The sequence below is a fragment of the Vicia villosa genome, linkage group LG6 (assembly GCF_029867415.1).
Source record: "Vicia villosa cultivar HV-30 ecotype Madison, WI linkage group LG6, Vvil1.0, whole genome shotgun sequence".
Classification (NCBI taxonomy): Eukaryota; Viridiplantae; Streptophyta; class Magnoliopsida; order Fabales; family Fabaceae; genus Vicia; species Vicia villosa.
This window is the reverse complement of record NC_081185.1, coordinates 134,636,023-134,650,667: the sequence shown is the minus strand read 5'-3', so window position 1 is coordinate 134,650,667 and position 14,645 is coordinate 134,636,023. Positions and strand designations below refer to the sequence as shown.

Genomic DNA, 14,645 nt, shown 5'->3' with positions numbered 1-14,645 from the left:
GAGTTTAGGCAATTACTTGCTCTTTGGATGAAACAAAGTTGGACAAGGCCAAAAAATATTACAAGGTTTAGACACTGAATTCTCCAAGCTGAAACAAAAATAGCTATAATAGATGCAATTTCTTTCGCATCCATAATAATCTTTAGCCAACAACGCAAAATTTGAGTCTGTACCTAAAACAAACGAAACATCACCCAAATCTTTCACATGTAACCATTTGCCCCATTCTTGATCAAGCTTAAAAACTTCCACAAAAACATTATACAAAACAACCACATAGAGGTTTCCATCATACTCCACTATGTTTATATTAGATTCCCATTCCTGTATATTTTCTTCGCACCACAAGTTTATCGGCGAAAACTGAACCAACTTCAAAGAGGAAGCATTGATCCAGAAAAGTGTTCCCATTTTATCCACAACATAAACCTGTCCCTTGTAAATTATTATATCATCTAAATACTTATTTTCTTCACCATCATCCTTTAAGACGGTCGTTTTGTTCTTTCCGATTTCGGAAACTGTCAAAATTTCATCACAATCGAGTTCGAAGACCATGCAACGATCCTCAACAGAAAACAAGATTACTTTACAAACATAACTACTAGGCTCAAAGCTGAAATCAGTTTCAACTTTAAGACAAAGAGTATATAATTCGAACAACTCCTCTACTCGAAAGTTCATCAAATTCAAACTGTTTTCCATAGTCTCCTCAATTGTTAGTCTCTCATTAGTGAAGATATCTAAGAGGTAAAGTTTGGAGGAATTTGGATCCTGAAAAACTTTGATGAGCCACCCTTTATTAGAACAAGAAGATGAAGTTGAAGGGTTGTGATCATGTGATAATGATTGAATACGATATATTTTGGTTTGTAGTAGAGAACATAAGTGATGTGGAATGCAAAGGTTAGGAGATGAAGGTGGAAGAGGAACAAGAGAACGCCATAGACTGCAAGTACTACGAAATTGAATAACATGAATAGTAGTGTTGAGTTTTTGTCCTATAACAACCCATAATTCTTCGGGAAGATTTGAGATTGAACACTCCTCCTCTTTCTTATTCATATTCATCACATTAACCTTCACCGTAATACTTTCTCCCCTCATGTTTTGTTCTTAATAAATTCTAAACCCTAAATTTTTGGAAACCCTATTATAAGTTTTATTATTTTCAAAAACCCTGATAAGATTAAAGAGAATTTTTTTTTTATAAGTTGTAGTTTGTTTTCTTTTTGGGCTTAGGTCCTCTTTTGTCCCAAATTTTTTATTTTTTTTTACATTATTAGTGACTATTCAATAGTATTATTTTAAAACAAATTAAAATAAAAATCAAACATTATTAATTTATTAAGGGTTGTGATTTTTACACTGTCAATACATTTCAATTAAATTTAATTTTTTATTAGACTCAAACTGTGATAAGATTAAAAATCCTATTATGATTTTTATTATTTTCAAATTAAAAATAGAAAAAATTAAACAAAATAATTGATTTCATTAATCATGTCATTCAATCAAAATAGGGAAACCAATCTTATGTCCGTAATTTTTTTTTTGACTCAGTATCCATAAGTATCTCAACAAACAAAATTATATATAGGAGGAGTCATAACTCATATATAAGACATAGTATTTCTAGAACAACAATATTTATTATATTATAAATTCAAATTCTCACAAAATTTACAATTGATATACTGACTATACATAAATTCCATTATAAATCTTTCCAAAAATTATATTATCACCTGCCTTCTTGAAAGTAATTTTTTGATATATTAAAAAAATATCATCACTACAGAACACTTTTTTTTTTGATAATCAATGAGGTATATATATAAATATGTAAAAGGATCTGTATCAGAAAGATACAGATTGAATACAACACAAATGCAGTACTGCATTATCCAGCCACCACCAACTAACTATCCTACCATTACATTACATAAAATCTAAAGGACAATGATACCATTCATAAAAATTACACAACACTTTTTTCTTATTGCCTACTACTAGCCACCACCAAGAGAACATTTTCACATTATGGATTATTTCTTCACTGTCCCGAACCCCATTCTCGAAGATTACAGCATTCCGATGATTCCAAATACACCAACATGTACACGCCCAAACCACTGCAGCACGCCTTGAAGAGCAGAATCGACTCAGTTTTTCCACCATATCCTTTAAATGATTACAACAGTCTAATATTACCACCGGTTCTAGCCCCAGCCATGCAAAGATCTTATCCCACACCCCTCTTGCAATTTCACAGCAAAGAAACAAATGAGATGAATTTTCTTCCTGCAAACATCCAAAGGCACAACAGCTCCGCTCATCGTTTTCTAAAATTCCTCGTTTCACAAGTTGTTCTCTTGTTGCTAGTCTATCTTGCAATAACCTCCACCCGAAAACTTTCACCTTCGAAGGCATCCATGAGTTCCATATCAGCTTCATAACATCCTTTACCTCATACTGCATCTCCACCACATTCGCTCCCAGAATAAGTTCACGATAATACTCTCCAACCACAAAACATCCTTGTCCACCAACCGGCCATGAAAAACCATCCCTAGCGAATCTTCTCGGGACTATCTCCGTCAAAATTTGACAAAGCTCTTCTAACTCTGCCGCTGCCGCCTCACTGAGAATAGAATTGAACTTTTCAATCTTCCAATTCCATTCATTCTCCGCCCACCACCCCATCTCCTTAACACTGCTATCCTTATTTTCAACTACCTGAAACAATAAAGGAAATACATAACAGAATGGCAAATTTCCAATCCACCTGCTTGTCCAAAATGGAACCTGACTGCCCTCTCCTAACTTGAATGATAGAATTCTACAGAAAGCTTTCTCATCCTCTTTATCACAGATAATCATGAGGTCTCTCCACCAAATGGATGTCGACGCGTGATTTCCAACTTTTCTTTTAAACAAAACTCTTTCATACAGAATTCCATACCTCTCCTCCAAAATTCCTTTCCATAACGGCTCTGCATCGTTCAAAAACCTCCAGAACCACTTAGTTAGCAGCGCAATGTTGAACACCTCCAAGTCCTTAATTCCTAAACCCCCTTCCTCTCGCGGCCTACAAACCGAACTCCAGCTAATCCAATCCACCCCCTTCTTTTCTCCAGAATTATGCCACAGGAAATTCCTCTGAATTTTTACAAGCGCTTTCACTACAGAACACTAGAATAACCCAAGAGCACTTGGTGAGTCAAATCACTCTTTCTTTGGATGAAATAAAGTTGGACAAGGCTAAAACATGTTAGGAGGCTTAGACACCAAATTCTCCAAGCTGAAACAAAAACTCCTGAATTGAGAAGGTTTGGCTAGCGACAACTTGGAATCTATGGTTATTGAGGAACTTGAAATCTATGGTTATTGAGGAACGGTGTATGTTTTAGGAAGGAAAAATGGAGTGTTAATAATACCGTTTGGTACATAAAGATGCTTGTTTTACGAATTTTGTAAGGATCCTATGCTTTTTTTCTCGTAATTGTAATTTGGTCGGTAATCTTTCTTTTGGTTGGATTTTTCTGTTTTGTGTAATCGGGTTGGAGAACCCCTAGTTCTTTCGTTAATGATATCTTGCTTAAAAAAAAGAGAAGTAGATGCAGTTTCCCTCACATCTATCATAATCTTTAGCCAACAATGCAAAGTTTGAGTCTTTACCTAAAACAAATGAAACATCACCCAAATCTTTAACATCTAACCATTTACCCCATTCTTGATCAAGCTTATAAACTTCCACAAAAACATCTTTGGAGAAGTAACCATTGTAATACTTTTTATCATTAACATACAAATCAATCACATAGAGACTTTCCTCATACTCTACTAATTGCTTCTTGTTTATATCACAATTCATAGATACATGCATCTTCCTTTCACCGCAGCACGCATTTTTCGGCGAAAACTGAAACAACTTCAAAGACAAAGCATTGATCCAGAAAACTGTTCCCAATTTGTCCACAGCATAAACCTGTCCCTTGTAAAGTATCATATCATCAAAATACTCATTTTCTGCACCATCATCCTTTAACATGGTCTTTTTCTTCTTCCCAATATTGGAAACTCTTAATATTTTATCGCTGCTGAGTTCGAAGACCATGCAACGATCTTCAACAGAAAACAAGATTACTTTACAAACATAACTATTAGGCTCAAAGCTGAAATCAGTTTCAACTTTACGACAAAGAGTATATAATTCGAAAAACTCCACTACTCGAAAGTTCATCAAATTCAAAACTTTTTCCATAGTCTCCTCAATTGTTAGTCTCTCATTAGTGAAGAGATCTATGAGGTAAAGTTTGGAGGAATTTGGATCCTGAAAAACTTTGATGAGCCACCCTTTATTTGAACAAGAAGAAATTGAACTTGAAATTAAAATTTACAATTGAAATTAAAATATGTCGAATACTTAGGTAACTTTTTTTTTTATGACGGTGAATACTTAGGTAACTTAACAAGACTTTCTCTAAGTTTATTGAACATCAAATTCAAAATCTAATTAAATATAAATAAGGATAAAATTATTTACAAAGTGATAATTCCCCAACCTTACCAATCGGCTTTGTAAAAAACAACTAAACTCAATATTTAAACCTAATAAAATTTACTATTCATAAATTCAAACAATGTAATACAACCAACATGATCTACATCACACTCAATGTTTATTGCCACACTTGAACAAAGTTGGACAAGGTCCAAATATGTCATCAACAATCTTAAGTCTTGAAGTCTTCAAGTTGTAACAAGAAGTCTTTCCTTTACACATGAAGTAGATGCAATTCCCTTCAAATCCATGATAATCTTTAGCTAACAATGAAAAGTTTGTGTCTTTACCCAAAACAAACAAAGCATCGCCCAAGTCTCTTACACAAATCCATTCACTTGATTTTTCACCAACTCTTAAAACATTAACATCAATGTGTAATTTCCAAGTATTCACCGTAGTTCTTTTCAAATACAATTCAACTATAAAGAGACTTCCATTTGATGATATCAAATTCTTTTTCTTTAAAGTATCACAGTTTAAAGACGACGAACATTGAACCAACTTAAAAGATGAACAATCGATCCAAAAAACAATTCCACTATTATCCACTACATAAATCTTCCCCATATGAAAAACAATATCATCATAAACTCTACTCCCATCATCCACTATAATCAAATTGTTATAACCAATATTAGAAACACGCAATTTTCTATCTTTATATAGGACAAACACCATTTGACCTAAACCCTCCACAGAAAACAACACTACTTTAAAAACTTCATTAAGAGGCTTGAATTTAATCAAATCACCTCCATCTTTAGAAAAATTGATAGTATATGCATGACACAATTCTTTAACTCGTAAGTTCGTCAAATCTAGCACATTAAACGGATATTTATGTGAGATGTGAGTATTCGTCAAAACATCTAAATGATGAAATTTCCCCGATTTTGATTCTTCAACCTTTATAATCCACCCTTTATTAGACGAACACGAGGATTCTAGCCGATATATTTTAGTTTGGATGAATAACAAAAATTTACCATCGGGAATACGACATGTGCAAGAGGAAGACAAAAACGTAGGAGGAAAAAGAGATCTCCATAAACTACAAACACTGCGAAATCGAATAACATCAAATGTATTATTTAGGTTTTTGGATATAATAACTAACCATATTTCCGGAGGAAGATTTAACCATTTCAAAGAATTATCATCCTTAAGCACACAGTTTTTCTTCAAGTTGCCACCATTCATCACTGCCGTTACTAGGGTTTATAGAATAAACTGTGGAATCTTCTATGAAGTTTAAATAAAAAATATTTAAAGATAAAATCGGTTTTGAAGTAATTATAGTAATTGATAATAACTAGTTTGTTACGTGGCCAAAAAAACAAATAAATCCAAGAAATATGGGCTTTGGAATTAATTTCTGTTTATTATTATATATATTTATGTAACCTAGCAGCTTCGCAGTTTCTTCACAACCGCAACCATGGCTGAAGGTCTCGTTCTTCGCGGCACCATGCGTGCTCACACCGACGAGGTTACGGCCATCGCCACCCCGATCAACAATTCCGATATGATTGTCTCCGCATCCCGCGACAAATCCATCATCCTCTGGGACCTTACCAAGGATGACAAGACGTACGGTGTCCCCTGCCGCCGTCTCACCGGTCACTCTGACTTCGTTCAGGATGTTGTCCTCTCATCCGACGGAGAGTTTGCTCTCTCCGGTTCATCGGACGGTGAGCTCCGTCTGTGGGATCTCGAGGCCGGAACTACCCGGTGTCGATTTATTGGCCACGAAGAAGATGTTGTGTCTGTGGCATTCTCGTTTGACGACCGTATGATCGTGTCTGCTTCTCGTGACCGCTCGATTAAGCTGTGGAACACTGTCGGTGAGTGCAAGGTCACTATCCAGCATGGTTATGGTGATCATGCTCATTTCGATTGTGTTAGCTGTGTTCGATTCAGCCCTAGCACTCTGCAGCGGATTATTGTTTCTGCTTCGTGGGATAAAACTGTGAAGGTGTGGGATCTGTTGAAGTGCAGGGTGAGATACACTCTTGCTGGACATTCTGGATATGTCAACACGGTAGCTGTTTCGCCTGATTGTTCTCTTTGTGCGAGTGGCGGCGAAGATGGTGTTATTCTTTTGTGGGATTTGGCTGAGGGAAAGAGAGTTAACTCTTTTGATGCTGGCTCTATTATTCATGCTTTGTGCTTCAGTCCTAACAGGTACTGGATTTGCGCTGCAACTGAGGCCAGCATTATGATCTGGGATTTGGAGAGCAAGAGCATTGTTGAGGATTTGAAGATTGAGTTAGAGACTGAAGCTGATGACGATTTGAAGATTGAGTTAGAGACTGAAGCTGATGAGGATTTGAAGATTGACTTAAATACTGAAGCTGATGCTACCACTGGTGGTAAAACTACCGAGAAGGTCATCTACTGTACTAGTTTGAACTGGAGTGCAGATGGAAACACTCTGTTTAGTGGATATACTGATGGTGTTGTTAGAGTCTGGGGTTTTCAGAGTTGTTAGTAATGTTTTTTTTTTATCAGATTTTATCCTGTTTTATTTTTGAAGGGGACAACTTCTCTACACATCACAAAAAGTTGGATAGTATACCTTCAATCAATTACATGATTCCATCTCATTTAACACATTTAATTATTTATTAAAATATTGTAATTGGTGGTGAAACCAAAACAATTATTACATCCGATCCCAAAGATCCAGGAATAGACTAAATAAAACTACTCTATACAATTTTGTGTAGCATTTACATGGCAATCGAGATTTCTATACATAAGGCATCTAACAATAATACTTTGCTTAACCTTGTTCACCACCAAAGGATCAATATTTCTGTTGGAGAAAGCCTTGTCATTTCTACTCCTCTATATTTCATAAATTGAGATGGAATCATGTAATTGAGATGAACAAGGTTAAACAAAGTATTATTGTTAGATGCCTTATGCATAGAAATCTCGATCGCCATGTAAATGCTACACAAAATTGTATAGAGTAGTTTTATTTGGTCTATTCCTGGATCCTTGGGATCGGATGTAATAATTGTTTTGGTTTAAAGAGATATAATGGTTTTATTCCAAAAAAAAAAAGATATATTTATTGAGCATGTAAATTTGATTGATTGTTATGAAACTAGTTCTAACAAATGATACAAGAGCCGGAACTAAAATCGGAATTACAATTGTTTTAACATGCCTTTTTTTTCAATTGTCGTAACGAGTTTTAGGTTTAGGTAGAACTCTCGTACTAATTTTGGAAAGGTTATATCTGGTATTTCTGTGAAGAATTCTTTCAGTGAATCCTGACATATTTGATGGTAAGATTTGTGATAGAAGGCTTGGATCTATATACCATGGTTGAATGAATTTTTTTAAGAGGATTGTCATTTTCCCCTCTTACTTTTGTTTGGTAAGTTCTGCCGGAAGGAAAGTGTTTATGGGTTTTTGGTTTAAAGAGATCATGGTGAAGTTTAAGAAAGAAAAGAGAATGCAAGAAAACATGAGATGCAAGAAAACCACTACAAGAAAAATGTTAATTAGCCGGGTGATTTTGCCAGGTGACAAACACCACACAAACTATTGCAATTGCGGGGTGCAAACCACCTCGCAACACCGATTTTTTTTAAAAAATATATATAAATATTTTTCCATCTCGCAATAGAGGAAGGGTGGTTTGAAATTTTGGAAAAAAGGTTTACATAGTGTCAAACACCCCGCAACCATGTTTTAAAATAGTTATTGGAAAATTAAATATCACATTTATTGAGAAGTCAGTGTGGCAGGAGACCTTTTGTTGATTTTTCTGACACACAAGTTGCGAAGTACACACCACCCCGCAAGTCTCAATGCCTATGTACTTTGCGAGGTGTGAATCACTCCGCAAGTTTTTTTTTTTAAATTTTAATGAAAATATATCTGGCAATTAATGATGGCACAGTGTAAAAGGGGTGGTTTGTCAGTAACATAAGTTGCAGGGTGGCATGCACCTAGCAACTTGCAACGTCTCTTTTATTTGCGGGGTGGGAACCACTTCGCAACGTTTCTAATAAAATTGGAGGGAAAATAGATCTGAAAATTAAAGATGGTACAGAGTATTAAGTACAAATGTCAGACATAAACGTTGCGGGGTGAAAAGCACGCCGCAAGTTTCAACGATATTAATATTTGCTGGGTATTTCTCACCCCGCAAAATTCTTTAAGAAAACATTTGCCTTTCCATTTCCCACGCACTCAGTTCACACCAACACCACCGAAAACTCTTTTCCTCTCTCTCTATTTCCCCTAACAAGTCACTGCAAAACCCAAAGAAGGATTTGAATAAGGATTGTGTTGTCCTCGGAGCAAGGGTTGAATAAGGATTGTGTTGTCCAAAAATCTTATCCAAATTCGCCTAATTTTGGGTCTTCTAATTGGTTGGATTTTGTTTTAACCGATTGGTTTTCTCAATCTTTTAGATTTTCATGAGATTTTCCTTAATGTTGAGACTTGATCATCTAGGTACGCCAGGTTGACTTGGATTTGATTTGAAATTTTGCATTTCAAACAATTATAATCAATTAGAAATTTATGTTAATTGGTTATAATTATTCGTCCAGACCTTCTAGCTGTTTTGGTCGGTTTGTTGAGCTTTGTTGCTTCCTAAACACCTCCTTATGATGCTTTTAGTACCCCTAGGCTTAAAATCCATGAACAAACTCTTTTTTTAGATTATAAATATTCAATTTGAAAACGAGTAATTGTAAAATGGTTTTTAAAGCATGAGGTAATTAAATTAATTATTTTAAGAATTTAATCATATTTAATTGATCATTTCAACCTTAAAGTAATTTTACGTATTTTGTCAAGAATTTTCTTGACAAGAATCCCCTAGGAAAAACTCCTTAGTGGCGTGTCCTTCTCCACACATCGTTGGATGCGAGAGTTGGTAAATTCACAAAAATGAATAAGTCCATTACAAGCTTATTCATTATACTAATCATCTCAGATCATTAATCTTTGAGAAATACTCAAAATTTATTGATTTGATCATAACGGTTGACATTCGTCTTCATCATTCATCTGTAGGATCAAAGACTTAAAACATGTATACCTAGAGTATACTTATGATTTTTACAACTTCTTCAAATAATCTTTTCTTAGAACTTTAAGCTGCAAAGCATTACCTGCAAAACACTTAGGCTTTGTTTGCGAGTTCGGAGGGGAAGGCTTTCGAAAATGATTTTTTTTTAAATATAGGAAAATATTTGACATTTTTTGAAAAAATGATTTTGTAAAGAATGGTAAAATAATGTTTATCTTTACTATATTTTTAATTTTTAGAATACTATAACAACATAAAATATATTTGGAAAATTTATGTAAGCCCTCCAAAATCCTCCTTCAATACAAATTTCAAGTTCCTTCAAATTAGGGGGGTTTGGTGTTATGAATAAAAGCTAACCCTCCAAAACCCTCCCAACCAAAATCTTTATATTCTTTTCACCAAATTCTTCATATTTTCAAAGTCATCCCCTCCATTTTCTCTCAAAATCGTAAACAAAGCCTTAAGGTTTCATCTTTGGTATCCCACATCATCTTCTTGGGCCCAGGTGCGTTAGTAAAAGAAGATCTAAGATTTTTATCTTTAGATCCTTTTAGTTTAAAAATATATTTTAAATGTCCTTATTTCTTACAGTAGGTACATTTTTACTTTGGATGCTTTTTCTTTTCTATTCAGAATATATCTTCCTTGTAGGGTTCCTTTGAGTATATTTTATCTTCTTCGTTCAAAGATGATTCTTTCATGTTTTTCCCTAATGTTGATGTCTTTCGTCTTCATTGTTCAACTAATAAAGAAAATTTTCATCTTCTTTGTTCTTTGAACGAGTGAATCCTTTGTTTGATGTTGATCATCCAACGTTAGAGTACGATCGTTCAAAGGATTAAATTGGAGTTTTATGATATGAACAGGATAAGGACGATGATTCTTCAGTTTGGCTTTGTTCATATTTGAGTAGTTGAATTAGCTCGCCCATCTTCTTTATGATTTCCTTCTTTTTTGATTTTTCCTGAAATTCATGAAGGTTTTCATCTATAGATTTAACAGTTGGATAAAATATCCGATGCTTAATTCTTAAATATATGTTGGCAAAATAATTTCTAATAAGGTTTCCTATATTGTCTAGTGCTAGGAAAACATTTAAAGTTAAAATTTTCACCTCGTGTGTTCATATTCTCTAGCTTGATACTTGGAGAAGCTTCATATATCTTTTCTAGAGTATCCTACATTTCCTTGGCGGTTTTACAATGATGAACATAAAAAATGTTGTTATCATCTAAAGACATTATTATGAAATTTTTGTATTTTCTTCTTCGGTCCAAAGAGAATAGAGTTTTTCCACTTCTCCATCATTTATTTGATGAGTAGGGAAAACCATACCATTGATTATGATTTTCCATAAATCATGATTTATAATTTGAAGAAAAGTTTTAAATATGATCTTCCAAATATCAAAACTATCTTTTTCAAAAGGTGGTGATGTGTTTAAAACGATCTTGTGTTGGAAGTCATCTTCCTCCTGAGATGATTGGTCCTTGAATAGGAGTTAGACTCTGATACCACTTGTTGGACTTGAGACTTCATACACAATAGGGCGAGGGGGGGGGGGGGGTTGAATTGTGTTATTTGGAAAAATATGGTTTTGAATTTAAATTAGAGTTTGAAAATATTTTCTAAGTCTAAGCAGCAGAAATAAATATTTAAATTGTAGAAATCAAAAAGTAAAAGGAAGAAGAAGAACACCAGGAATTATAGAGGTTCAGTCAAAACTAAAAGGACCTACCCCTATCCCCAAGACTTGTTCTTGAGAATTTTCAATAATACTTGAGAGCTTTTAGTAGGAAAGACTCACGAACCCCCTTATAAAAGAAAATGGTGGTCCTACAACAAAAATATTACAAGACGAATGATGTGGACGTTTGCATCTTTTCTCTAATAACTTGTTGAAAGTGAAGTTTCCTAGCTTCCTTCCTAACTTGGGATAGAAGAGGTTAGTCTTCAAGTTCCAAAATATATCTGAGCTCCCTTTTGGTTTAATAGGATAACCAAATAACCTCTGAGACTTTAACCGGGATGATCTCAAACCTATGAAGATTTTTATATAGACTAATTTCAACCAATCACGAATCAATGGAAGATTATCAAAGCTAGATAATCCTAAACACACACATATATATATATATATATATATATATATATATATATATATATATATATATATATATATATATATATATATATATACGAACTGATCACACAATCCTCACCAATAAACTTTTAACGTGTTTAGCTTAGAACCACATATATAATCTCTATTTGGACAATATTCAGCCAAGGTTTGTTAACATAGTTACCTTGGTGAACTTATACAATTCTACCGTTTCAGAATTTTAATGCAGTCCTCACTCACAAATGGTACTTTTCTCACAAAAGCATTTTACTATAAGAACTAGTGAGAAAAAGTTAAAATAAAACTTTAGAGAGAGTGTGTGAGTGTTAATAAACAAATTTGTGTTTTGGATGTTTTGAAATGAGAATGAAGCTTCTATTTATAGGCTTGAGGTTCCCTAAAAAGGAAATATAATTTAAGCCAAAAGCTATTATTTAATCGATTAGAACTTTTTCTAATCGGTTAATTTTTGAAAATCAAACGTATATAACTTTACAATATAGAAAAATAAGATATTGAATCGTTGTATAGAATATGGTTGCATTCAATTGTCTTATGCCTCAATTTCGTGCGAATGTAACCGATTAGTATAATCGATTAACTATAGTTAAAAATTGTTTATGGCTTTTTGACTGCTCCAATCACGTTCTATACGAATTCTATGTCTTTTTCAAAATATTTTCTTTTGCTAAATTATTTGGGAAAATGTTTAATGTGTCTGTGCTTATAATAGCCATGTACTTCTATGAAAAAGTCCCTTTAATTTTACATAGTTCCACTTACTATTTTAAGATATTTTCTCTAAGCCTTTGTCGGTTGTAATCTTTTTACACTGACAGTTGCTTGAGATCTCTTGAGACTTTTGATATAATACTGTTTGTTTGTCTTTATCTGATAGTTATGATTATCAAACCACTCATGACTTGCATATTTTAACCGCTTAAATGCATTGTTTGACTTATCATTGGTTGCATCTTTATCATGATGGATATCGCTGTTCTTTTCTTTTTAGTTGTCATCATCAAAAGATACATTCTAGATTAAAAGTCTATTACCTGCAAAACAAGGTTACACAAGGAAGTGCTACGTTTCACCCCCACTTCTAATCTTAAGTATTCCACTAACGTGTCTACGTGTCACCCACAATTCACTGTTTGTAACCCACAATGAGTTAAACTGCTTCAACCTTCCCCACAAATTCGTGATAATATCTACCAACGTGTTGTCGACATCACCTTCGCTTGAAAACTTGAACTTGGAGAATTGCCAAGTCTTTAACCTCTTGTGGCTTTGTCGATTAATATTCCTGTCGACAAAAGAGTCATGTCAATTGTTCTTTTCGATATTTTGGAAATGTTTCCAAGCGATCCTAGTCTTGTGGATCTGCTGTTGTGAGTCTTCTAAATTGTAACTGCCTTATCAGTTGACTCCCTAGCCGATGCTCTATCAATGTTGGATCATTAATGCCCTTAAAAATGGGATATTAATGCCCTTAAACACATGATTAATGTCCCTTAACACTAAATGTTCCTCCATTATGACATTCTTCGTTGACTTTCCATTAGCTTAACCTTTTAATGTAAGAACTCATAGTCATTTGTGAAAGTTTTTATAACTGTTTGTGAATTTTATGTGAAAATCAACCACCTCTTTGAAACTCTTGCATCATAAATCTTTCATCTTCAACCTCATTTATTTTTATATCTTAATCATAAATGGATGTTAATTGATTATGGAGATGTTGTCTTGAAGTTCTTAGAGATTTGTTCAAATATTTTCAGGTTCTTGCAAAAATGGTATTGTTGTCACCGGCGGGTGACAACTTCCAGTGAAAAGAAGAAGGCCTTCTCTTCAGAATTGCCTTATTAGTGACTGTATGGAAGGCTACGGATAAGGAGCAATTCTTTTTACATCTTGGGACAATTTCATCGCTCAAGGAATTGGTAGGATCAAGGGGTTCATTGTTACACACGAAGTCTTGGAGGAGAATTGGTTATATTGAAAGATTGGAAGTGTTAATCAAGTGAAGATTGCGTAGAAAGGTTTGGCAGTTGGCCATATATACAAGTCAATATCCAGAATCAAAGTTTTATTGTCTTCAACATTATTTTCGATAAGTGATTGTATGAACTCTTTGTATATTTGTCAAAACTAATGGAATTATGCAGGTACTTTCAATAATGCACGTAGGCTCATGCGAGGATGAAAGATTCAAAGCACTTTAAATCACTGTGTCATCTCTCTCTTACTCTTTAATTTGCATTTTGTAGAACATGCATGCTTAGGTTTATATTTTGGCAACAACGATTTAATTTGAAAAGCTTAGGTTTTGTTGGAATTGGAAAACCATTAAGGGCTTTAGTAGTGATTAAATTATGAGAAACATCGTGCTTTTAGAATTTGACTTATTGATTAATGGTGTAACCACATCTCGTGACTTATTCAATTGATTCAATTGCATACGTTGTATTTCCTCATCTAATCATTACGATATTTGTAAACTTATTTGGGTTTCTACCTAATAATTTTCTATTGAATATAATTTCATATTTTTTCTATACAAACTTCCACGTGCAAACTTGAAAAGCTTCTTCTTGTTCTGATTTGAAGAAACGGTTGACTTTTATGTTTAAGTCTATTCAACCCCCTCTAAACTGTTTTCTATAACGATATTCACACCTAACATGTTTAAGTTGTGGCAAGCCACGTTGGGGCATATACCAGGAATCTCATCGAGAGAAACCATTAACAGTTCAACATTAGCTTTATGGTATTCAACGAGCCCTATGTTGATCATGAACATAAAATTGGCTCCTATCAGAACCAATCTCTTCTCATTATCATTTAGTTGTATAACTTCAAAGTTGTCGTCTGAAATCAGCCTT

At 34.0% G+C, this 14,645-nt stretch overlaps 2 protein-coding genes and 1 pseudogene across 2 annotated transcripts; 1 reads left to right on the top strand and 2 right to left on the bottom strand.

The window, feature by feature from the left end:
* Positions 1-12: 12 nt before the first annotated feature.
* On the bottom strand, positions 13-1,904 carry LOC131614741 (F-box protein At2g26160-like; annotated as a pseudogene).
* A 2,774-nt stretch (positions 1,905-4,678) lies between these two features.
* Positions 4,679-5,770, bottom strand: LOC131614740 (F-box protein At2g26160-like). Its single transcript, XM_058886298.1, has one exon. It carries the CDS (start codon positions 5,768-5,770, stop codon positions 4,679-4,681), a length of 1,092 nt encoding a protein of 363 aa, XP_058742281.1.
* Positions 5,771-6,008: 238 nt separating this feature from the next.
* Positions 6,009-7,061, top strand: LOC131614739 (small ribosomal subunit protein RACK1-like). The gene has a single exon (XM_058886297.1). The coding sequence runs from the start codon at positions 6,009-6,011 to the stop codon at positions 7,059-7,061; it is 1,053 nt and encodes a 350-aa protein (XP_058742280.1).
* Positions 7,062-14,645: the final 7,584 nt, after the last annotated feature.

Coding starts and splice junctions, on each gene's coding strand:
- LOC131614740 (XM_058886298.1), bottom strand. CDS start 5,770: ATGAATGGTGGCAACTTGAAGAAAAACTGTGTGCTTAAGGATGATAAT.
- LOC131614739 (XM_058886297.1), top strand. CDS start 6,009: ATGGCTGAAGGTCTCGTTCTTCGCGGCACCATGCGTGCTCACACCGAC.